A 10,577-nucleotide genomic window follows, 5' to 3' on the forward strand; every position below is an offset into this window, starting at 1 on the left:
TTTTGGATAGAGGCAATCACCCCCACCTTCCGGAGTACCTGTACCTGCTTTCTTGTAAAAGCCACTAGTATGCATCTCAAATTCTTTGGGTGTTATAGCAATTGCCACACTAACGATTTTGTGCTCTATACCTTTTTTGCTGCAGGTGGTATATTTTCTTTCCCTTGACCATGTCTCACTCTGTTATTTCACTGTAGCAGAATTGTAGAGAGCTTTATTTTGTGATACACATTCCAGTACAAAAAAGCATGAATAAGCAGCAAGGTTTCCGAAATGGCCTGCAATACGTGAAAAAGTAGAAAAAAAACTGCAGGTGTTACTAATTCACACTAGCTAGTTTCGGAAACTTCGCATCCTTTTCCTTGGCATTGCAGTTCTGCCGATGCCTAGACGACTTTTCAGCCAAGTTGAGGGCAGTGAGCTTCCTTTCAAGCATCGTCTTTTCACTCTCCAGGACTTGCATCAGCCTGTTTATGGTGGAAAACAAACGGCACATTTTTACAGAAGAATTTGCAAATTTCTTTGAGCACTGTTGAATTGCACTTTCATTGTCTACTTCACTTATTTTTGCTATGCTATTTGGATTTAACAGAATCTAAAAGTTGACTGAGCAGTTTATTTGCTGATCTCGTTTGTTGGCTTTGCGGTCCTGATCATTGGGCAACACACTGAACTCCAAGCCACTGCTTTTCAATAACCATCTCAAGTCTCAGTTACATCTGGCAAAAAATAAGGTAATCACTTGGATAATGATATGTGAAACACAAGATAGACTTGTGTAGTTGCTGCAAATGGTAATAATTTCATTAAAGTAATAGTAAAATTTATGAAATGAGATATGTGCTGTGCAGTATCTTAGAGATATATATGTGCATCCAACAACTGATATGTGGCTGAAGGAAATTGAGGGGGAGGGCACATATATAGAGAAAATGGTGCCGAGCGGTGGGAAATGACTGAAAATGCAGTGGAAGAATAACTGATTTTCAGCACACATTCACAATTGCTCATGCAAATGAAATATATAGTGTTTCAGTAGACTTCAGCCAAACATTACAGAAAATATTATGCACGCTCCTCATTTACTTACACGGATGCGGGATCGAATCCCGGGCGCGACGGCCACTTTTCGATGGAAGCGAAAAGCAAGGCGCCTGTGTGCTGTGCAATGCCAGTGTATGTTAAAGAACCCCAGGTGGTCGAAATTTCTAGAGCCCTTCACTACGGCGTCTCTCGTAGCCTTTGGGACGTTAAACACCATAAACAAACCTCATTTACTTAGCAGATAAACTCGGCAGCCCTCGCGGGCATTATATTATGCGGTACGTCGAAGGAATTGGTTATGCAAAGTCTCGGTGAAGAAGCAGGCCATATATCGTTTGTCTCGCTCCATTGCGCGCACAGCTCTTCGCTAGGATCATGATGCTAGAGCTAAACGCTACCGTGCCAGCGCCACCCAATATGATAGTGAGAACTAGCGAAGCGCAGTGCCCACCACGCTGGTCGGGATGTCAGCCTGCAACTGCTGCAATCACTGCACTGTAGTTGTATACATACAACTCAAGAAAACGGCAAACATCTCTGAAAGGGCCACTGTAAAGGAGCCCAATGCTTCGATCAGGTACCGGAGACAGTCTGTGCAAAATGCTAAAGCGATACGCGTGCCGCGAAGCAGTAAAAATACAAATCGAACCTCTTTAATCCTCTCCTTCGGAAACCAGCTTCCCCGTTCTCTACGCTGGTCCGTCGAGCCGCGAGTCTGACGTCAAAGTTGCAATATGACATCCATTGGTTCGTCTCGCTGACTGAGGGGTGAAGGGTGAGCGTACACCACTAATTATGTCCGCCGCTCGCTGCGCGCTTTTCTCGTTCGTTTCGTTTTCGCGCACGCAGAGTATCACCATCACCACCGCCACCCTGCTCCGAGTCCGTTCTGTGGGCTGTGCGTCCTACGCAAAATAGGATGGCAGATCAAGCCAATACCCATCAAGGCGGCCCTTCCGAAAGACTGGAAGACGACCATTCAGATCAAACCCCTTCCCCAGAACATGACGCCGGACAAAGACGACGAGAGGCGCACCGCCCGGCCCAAAGCCATAGCCCGAAAGCTGGAAGAGAACCCCAGGGTCCTCTACACCGACGCCTCGCTCCGAAAACAGTGACCGTGCAGCGGTGGTGGTTACGTCAAAAGACAAGCTAATTCTCAGCGCGTCCATGAAGACAACAGACCGCGCAGTTGCAGAAGAAGCGGGCCGTGGCCCTCGCACTCGCACAGCCGAGCGTGGACACTGGTCACCGACTCAAAGACAGCCTACAGAAGCTTCCGCAGGGGGGTAATCTCCTCCTCGGCTCTAGCCATTCTATCAAAGTGCAAGCCTCCGGGAAGAGCCATAGAGCTCGCGTGGGTCCGGGCTCACTCGCAGGTAGCAGGCAACACCATTGCCAACTATGATGCCCGAGAATGTCAATCCGGGCCGAGCACGAGCCGGAAGAGCTACCGCACCCGGTTACCAGCTTTCGGGACATTACCCGGATGTGTCCCAGAGGAAAGGTGCAGACTGCCAGAACCGCACCCCAAACTCACCAGGCAACAACAGACAATCCTGCGTCGAGCGCAGGAGGAATCGCTTGCACATCCCGTACGGATGAACCGCATTTACCCTGCGGAACACGATACGTTCTGTCCTTTTTGCAAAAGAGAAAAGGGCACCCTGCCGCACGTTTTAGTAAAATGCACAGAACTCAAGACCCCCCTCCTCCCCTCCAGGTTATAACCACAAGCTAAACCACAGCTAATTTTTAATGACTCTTTTCAAAATCTTTGTGCGGTCTTGCGTTCTGGGGGCGAAGCCTCACTGTCACCGGGAAGAAAATAGTTTATACCGTTAGGGTGGACAGTGGGTCTTGAAAGGGGAGTCCCCTGGCCAATTGCACCTGCAAAGCAGTGTGCTATATGCCACGCAATATCAGCATTTAAAAGCCGCAGGGCGCCATTTCTAAATAGGAATTTGAACAGAAACTCACATTTACTGCATTTGGCGCAGTTTCAGGTGGGTAAAACCTAGCGGGCGTATGATGTCATCCACGTACCTACTGCGCCTGTCGTGCAGCTGCCTGTCGGCCTGCTCCTGCTGTCGCTCTTGCTGCAGGCGCAGCTGGTTCTGGAGGAACTTCCTGTCCGTCTTGCGCTCCCACTCGCAGCGCAGGCCTACCATCTCCTCGTCATGAAGCGAAGAGCGCACCGAGTCCCGGTAGCTGCAGGTCCGCGCCGGCCATCCGCCAGGCTCGGGCCAGCAGTATAGCGACTGGCACCTGCTGCTGCTACTGGCCTGCGCGGCTCGCATGTCATCGCCACAAAGGAAAAATTTAATTACTGCACTTTCTTGGTTGAATCCCGGCGCAGCGTGTATGCATATAGGCCAGGGTTATATGACGGCAAATTTTTTTACTATGGCCCGTGATGTTGCGTCCAAGAATTGCTTGTCACCTTTACCCCTGGAAAGCTTATGAATCGTTGTGAGAAGCGCGTCGTCGCGTCATTTTCAGTTCTGCATCCATGCAAGGCGAAGCTTGCTCTTTTTTTAAACGCACAATATTTTGTATACGTTGTAATTTCATCACATTAAAATAAATTTTTTGTAACCATTCTTCATATTTGCGCTGAGTTTTGGCCTCAGGGCCCTTTGGAAGGGAGCTAGGGGGGACGACGCTGCGGTAAAACTTGGCTACCTCTGAGATTATGACGGCAATACGCAAAAACGTTAATGGGGAAAAAAATAAAACTACGAGCCTACTGAAGTGAGATTTGCGAAAAAAAAAAAAATGCGTTCGTCAACAGTTTACTGCTGTAAAGTGCATGCGGATGATTCTCTTTAGCCTCGTGCTATATATCGCATCTGGTCGTCTCGTGGTCGCGGCTATTGCTCTTTCATAAGCGTTTAAGATTGCCACGCACGCAGTGTTTTAAGGCGAAAGCCTTTAATGGCTTATGCTGTCGTGGACAAAATGTGTCCTGCTTTTGCGGCGTTCCGATTAGCCGAGGCGGGATGACGTCACAGAAATCTCTGTCAATCACAGAGCACCACCACAGTATGCACGAATGCGTGCCTTATACGGCCATGTGTAAAATCAATGATTAATTACAAAGTAATTAATAAACTAGCTAATTAACACTGGGTAACTAATTAATGATTAATTATTCATGCAATTGTCTACTTAATTGCTAATTAGTTTATTAATTACTGATTAGTACCAGTTGCGTAGCAGAATGCGGCACTCGGGCTTTCGCCTTTCACTACTTTAGTCGCTAAAGTCCCTCGTCGCTTTTTTTTTATAGTTCCCTTCTTTTCTCCCTGTACGTCATGGGTACGAACTTACAACCACATAAGCTCCTGTTGTCAAACTGTTTATGAGTAAATTATATACAGGACACGTAGGCATGGCAGCGACTGAATTTTTCTAGCAACTGAATTTTTATTCCTTGAAAAGTATAGTTATATATGAACCAAACACACAGATAAAATCAAAACGAAACTCGTGAAAACACCGCGACCCTTTTAAAAACAATACGCGTGCGCAAAGTGAGGATTGAACACGTAAACACAACTAACAAAACTATCAACCTCCCACATGGCAAGCACCCGGTAACACCTAGTCGCCAAATATTCACCGAGAGCATGAACCTCTTTTTCTACAAGATTAACGGAAGGTGTAGCTACGCACGCGTCTATCTCTTTACTTATCAGAAACACCTCGACCAGCTCTCTGGATATCCGAACAGGGTGACTGAACAAGATATTGGTCCTGTCAAAATGGGGGAAACAACTATGATCTGCTTGTGAGATGACAGGTACTGGAGTTACCTTTAGTTTTCCTGCAGGCATATCGAGAACACTAGCTAGCTGCAGCTCCAGAAATAATTGAATTTCTTAATTTATTGCATTGCAAGAGTGACATCTTGAAAATGGACTGTGCTTCGAATACTGCTGTAATTCGGATGTGCGTCCAGGACTGCGCTGGGCACACTAACCACGTTGACTCACAGACAACTTTCTGCGGGTCTGTAGTGAAAGCTAGGCAGGATTAGTGATGTGAACGACGTCGGGAAAAACGAAAAAAAAAATTAATTTTTTTCTTTTTTTCACTTTTTTCAGTGGATAAAAAAAGGTGGAACGTTCGTAATGGGGTTTCACGGCTTTATAAGTGCTTGTTTTCAGTTTTGGATTATTGAGAGATCAACCTAAAGCATGTCCGTGACAGCTTTCAATCAACATCAGAAGGATTTAGATGGTTTCAGTACTGATAGTTAATCACTGGTGTATTGTAATAGGTGCATAATAAACATTAGTTTCAGGTAATTAGTTAATTATCCAGCTAATTATGACAATAATTAGTTAATGATTAAGCTTTGAGACATAAACGCACGCACTGCGCATCCGCAGTCGAGTACATCTAGAACCATTTTTCTCGGACCACGAAGGAATGTGCAGATGTCGACCCCATACATCGTCTTCCAATATAGACACTTGTCAATAAAATTGTCTCGAAACAGGTCTCGTTAATGAATTCCAGCTCAGCTACAGGGGCCGTTGGCGCCCGGAATGTCCCAAACAGAGTCAGCAGCAAGAGTCACCAAACAAAACTAAGCAGTGGCCAAACAGGGCAGTGACAGTGGTGGCTAAATGCTTTCGCCTTTGCGCACTTAAGATCGTCAAAGTGCCCCTGATTTTCTCGCTCCACGGAGCGGGGATTGAACGCGCATCCTAGACGGAGTACTTCATTACAGATGCATTACATTACAGCCTTTACTAGGGAGCCCCTGTCGCATACTTGCCCTCAAGCTGGGACGCCGCTCACTTTTTATCGTATGGCTGAAAGGGAGTTAAAGGGAGAGCCTCAGTGTGCGCAACTAAAGACAGTATTAGACCTACTGACCCCACCTCTACCGAATCATCTACACAGAGGTCTAATGTCCGACGAGTGTCCCATGTGGCAATAAATCTCCGTGCACTTCCTGGATGCGCGACGCGCATCATTCATGTGGCGCTACGCTCGCGGCATTCTACCGCCGAGCTTTTGTGCTGGCACTCTATGGATTTAACGATGCATGTCTTTTCTGTGGAGCGCGGGAGACCATGGAAAAAAATTTTCTTGAGTGTATCCTTTCTATCTCACTCCTGGATCGCCTAAAAGAACTGTTTAAATTAGCAGGAATACCATACCGTCCGGTATCTCAATCAGCTGCCCAGCGAAGCACGAAAGCAGTTCGTCCTGACTTTTGTTGAAATAAATTATCAAATCTGGATCGCGAGATGCCGAGCAGCGATCTGCAGCGCCAAAACCCCGTCTCTCGAGGTGAAGAAGAAAGTTAGGAAGAAGCTGTGGTTCCATATTGAACGCGAAAGACGCCACTTCGGCAAGAAAAAGTTGTATGAAGAATAGGGACACCCCATGATAATTTTCAAGAAATAAAATCGAAGCATCGAAGTATATTAGAAGATCTGCACTCGCGTCAGGCTTTGACCCGCCGGGGTGGCGCGGACGTGGTGCACTGGCACTGTGACCCCGCCCGGGCTGGGATAAGCAAGATTGCATGAGCCCCTAGACTGGGAAAAGCCTGCTCCCCCCCCCCCCCCCCCCCCCCCCCACCCCTGTGGTGCGGGAGGCCTTGCTTGGGGTTGCCGTAGGATGATGATGGTCGCTGGTTGAGGTCTGTACCCTCACAGGAGGACTGTACCTGGTGCATCTTCCCTTGCATCTGACAAGGCGGGGACGTGCGCTAAAGCGCGCATTGAGTAAAGGATGTGCGTGGACGGCGCCTGCCCTCGCAGTCAAAAAAAGAGCTCCGTGCGGAAGGCCACAGAGGCTTTTTAGTTACCTTTGAAATTAGGTAATTATATAACTTTATTAGAAGCAAACGGGCACGGTCAGTGTCATTCTTCAACAGAAACTTTCTCAGACGTTCGAGGAGAGGGGTCTCTCTACCCCATCCCGCTCCTCCCAATCAAATCCTTGCAGTGAAGTCTGAAGGGTACCTGAGAAAGGGGGGGGGGGGGGGGAGGGGGGGGGGATTTCTGGTATAGTGCGCTGTAGAATGTAGATTGTTATTTTCAAACTTATCGGCGCCGTGGTCGCCGCAGACACCTTGTGACAGTGAAAACTAGTGCGGAAGAGAATGAGATGGAACAGCAAGGTCTTACTGTGCTATGGGCAGGAAAAAGGGAACTTTCGGTAAAAATTCATAAAAGACATTTTCCTTCCACTCGCCTAAAATAACCTGACGATAACAGAGTGTTCGCGCCGCGAAAATCTTCATCGTTGGTATGTAAGATAGTCCTTAATTTACGCCATAATCTCAAGGAAAGGACGACGCACGAACGTATTGGTGGCATACGTTTTTTTGCCGCGCAGACGCGTATACGAGCACACACCGCAACCGAGACCGAACTAAGTTGTTTTCAGCTCGGCGGTGCGCAATCTGAATAAGGGTAGGACGCATTCACCAGTATTCCATGGGCGTAAATTTAGATTTCTTGGCAGAGAATACATTTAAGCCCTAAAAAAAAAACGAGTTTTATACGTGATTGCGGAGGCTTAGCGCAGCATTATAATCAGTGCTTGCTGCGTAATTGCAAGTTTAATTCTAGTCGCTTTCTTGCACAGCGGCAGTCTTTTCCTTTCGAAATAAATTATGTTTGACCTTCCCTTGATTAGGGTGATGCTTGCCCGTTGATGCTTGCTTACCCCACCTAGAGCTTGCTCATTTCTCTATTTCTGATTTCAAGAACCCACAATACCCCATCTGTGGCATATGGCTCTGCCACGACACCTGCCGCTCACGCCCTGCGTCCTGTGGAATTTGTATTATATAGCTACCTATTTTCCTTACATATTCAGAATCTTTCTTCTCTGTTGAATCTTATACCTTTACTTAGCTGCAAATATTGATGATATTATCGTGTTTTGTGGCACTCTGTGCCAGCCATCGGCTGAATAAAGCGCAACGGGATGACTGGGCCACTGCCTCCAGAGCTGTTGCTATGAGTTACCTATATTTTTATGGCATCATGGTCACTTGTCACGTGTTCTCAGGTTCATATAGCCCCGTTTGTGAAGGTCTGAGCTCATTTTTGTAGAAGAAAACCGAATACTTCCGTCATGAGTAGAACGAGATCAGCTTTCCAACCTGCTCTGTCAACTGTCGGTTCACTGAAAAGCACCACTTGATTATTGCCGGATAATTTCTGACCTGCAGGCACTCCCTAAAATATTTGCATAGGGTGAAAGTGATCCTACACAATTCTGGCAGTCCTGTTTGAAATGACGAATGAAGATAAAATGAGGCAAAAGACAAAACCTGCCGTGAAGGCAAGTATTGTTAATTTTTAGACAAAATGAATTCGCTTACAGTGATGCTGAAGTCCTCGCTGTACAACTGTCGTGAGACGATAATGAACCCCGGCCTCGTTAGGACGCTTACAGGCAAGGTATTCTCACAAGTAAATGATACAAAGTTTATCACGAGTCTGGTTTACCGGCCTCTGGTATATAACACCGCGGATAGCTTTCTGTGCCTCTGCAGCAAAGGGAAGGAGACAGGCCTCTGTCCCCGTCGCGTAGTGTGAGTACAATGAAGTGAACGGGGGAGTTGGAGTGACATTCTCCGCGGGACAGGGACAAAACCTGTCGCCTTCCTTCTGCTACCTAGCCTACGGTAGCGCCAAAGGGAGTTTTCCGAGAGTACAGTGAGTGCGCACTTACCTCCTTTTGCATCCAACTCTTTGCAGAGTTCATCACCTCTTCAGAAGACCTGCAATAGCTCATCCTGCGCAGCTGATTAGCCATAGCGACAGTAGGAAACGAGACGGCCACTCCACCAGCGCAAGGCAGAGGTTATAATGTATATTCAGGCGATATACGCGTTTCGGCCGCGCTGCAGGTTTGGCGTTGGCGCCGACTGTGGTGTCACGTCGCGCGGTGGGCTCACTGCGCGCGGGACAGAAAAAGGTTCCGGTCGTTCTCGCTCTACTTCCTGTTAGCGATCTCCATGGCAACACTCGCTGGGACGGCTCGTCTCGCCTCAGCCACCCCTCAGATAGGAGGCGTGATCGGGGAGCAAATGCTGAGACGAAATAAAACTAGACAAAACAAAATTGCCCAGGGTTGGGGGAGAGGGATGAAAGGGGAAAGAAAACGCATCGTAGCTATCATGTCTGGTACGCCACGCACGCGCCTGCGCCGCCATACCTGCACTGCTGCTGCATATCAGAGCGTCGTTTATACGTCTAGGTGCCAGCTTTAACGCCACGTACGCTGCAGGAACGGGCCAATTTTGGAAAGAAGCCCGCTGGATTGGTGCATTAACCGTTTATCTGTTGCGGTCTATCTTCAGAGGTTGCGGCCTTCAAGCGGTGGCTCGGTTATGTGCTGGGAATTCTAGAGGTTTCTAACGTCAATGGCATTTTTATTTTACATGTTCTGTGCATTTTCTTCTCTTCACCTGACTCTCACCCGCCTGTTTAAGGTCTGTGTGTGTTTTTTTTTCTTTCTTTTCATTCGTTCTCCTCGCTGGCTGCCCGTGTAAAGGGTGTCCGCAATGGTAACGTGATGGTAAGTCGAATAATGCAGGGATCCATATTTTGTGTTAATATAGCGCTTCGAGCTTTTAATGCTTGCCAGAAAAAAGAAAACAACTGTTTCTGTTCAGTTCGTCTCAGTTAATTCAGTGACGAATTGTTGCTTGAAAGTGAAAATAGTGCTAATCATGAAGTAGTAAACCATCGAAAGCAAGCAAGCAAAGAAACAAACACAGAAGCACAAAACAGAGACAGCTCTACGCCGTAAGTTTCTGATCATGTATTACATTCCACAGTCATAAGCACTTTTTCGTTGGCTATAAGCATTTTTGCAAGCCTTGCTTTGCGACGGTTTTCAAGAAACGTTCAAGTAACGGGTCGTATGAATCCCTTGTTCCCTGCTAGTGCGTGTATTTTTATTATTTTTATCTATTAGCGACCAGCTCATGTCAGCTGTGATATGACTGAGCACGTTTCGTTAAATAGTTCGTTTACCAAACGAGATAAAAGTTTATTTATTTATTTTTTATTTTGGTGAGGAGATAAACTTCACAGCAATACGACCCTCCCTGCGGAGAAGCCACATGTAACGAATAAGGCTGAGAAGCATGTTCGATGGACCCCGTTCGCCGAAAATTCGGTTCCGGCTTCGACGAAAAACCACGAGCACGGAGCTGTCAGCTGGCAGCTGATAGCAGCTGACGTGACCGAGCACTAACTGGACGCATGCAGGGTTGCCTGACATCACGTTGGGCAGGAACTGCCAACTCTTGCCTCTCCTTTCATATGTGAGGGTGATATCAGAACCAGTCTGTCAGATCCCTCGCATTCACGTTACCCCATTGGCGAGTACGCCAGCGAGCGAGCGCGCGGCAACCGGAAGTTCGTCGAAGGGACGTTTGGGCGGAGCTTTGAACTTGCTTGTATTCTTTTTTTTTTTTTTTTTTTATGGCTCCCTTCGGCGTACGAGTTGAGAGGGAAAATTGGAAGGGTCATTTTTAA

The 10,577-nt window shown here is 47.2% G+C and overlaps 1 protein-coding gene across 1 annotated transcript; it reads right to left on the reverse strand.

Moving 5' to 3' along the window:
- Positions 1-81: 81 nt before the first annotated feature.
- On the reverse strand, positions 82-9,077 carry LOC146199721 (uncharacterized). The gene is made up of 3 exons (XM_084595217.1): positions 8,761-9,077; positions 3,091-3,329; positions 82-467 (listed from the first exon to the last, which is right to left on the reverse strand). Exons 1-3 carry the CDS (start codon positions 8,842-8,844, stop codon positions 320-322), a joined length of 471 nt encoding a protein of 156 aa, XP_084451343.1. The 5' UTR covers positions 8,845-9,077; the 3' UTR covers positions 82-319.
- Between the last annotated feature and the right edge of the window lie 1,500 nt (positions 9,078-10,577).

The sequence above is a fragment of the Amblyomma maculatum genome, chromosome 2, assembly GCF_055883805.1.
Source record: "Amblyomma maculatum isolate TAMU_Amacu chromosome 2, ASM5588380v1, whole genome shotgun sequence".
Lineage (NCBI taxonomy): Eukaryota > Metazoa > Arthropoda > Arachnida > Ixodida > Ixodidae > Amblyomma > Amblyomma maculatum.

Coding starts and splice junctions, on each gene's coding strand:
- LOC146199721 (XM_084595217.1), bottom strand. CDS start 8,844: ATGGCTAATCAGCTGCGCAGGATGAGCTATTGCAGGTCTTCTGAAGAG. Junction 3,330..8,760: donor AGAGTTGGATGCAAAAGGAG/GTAAGTGCGCAC, acceptor CGAGCCGCGCAG/GCCAGTAGCAGCAGCAGGTG. Junction 468..3,090: donor CTGCACGACAGGCGCAGTAG/GTACGTGGATGA, acceptor CACCATAAACAG/GCTGATGCAAGTCCTGGAGA.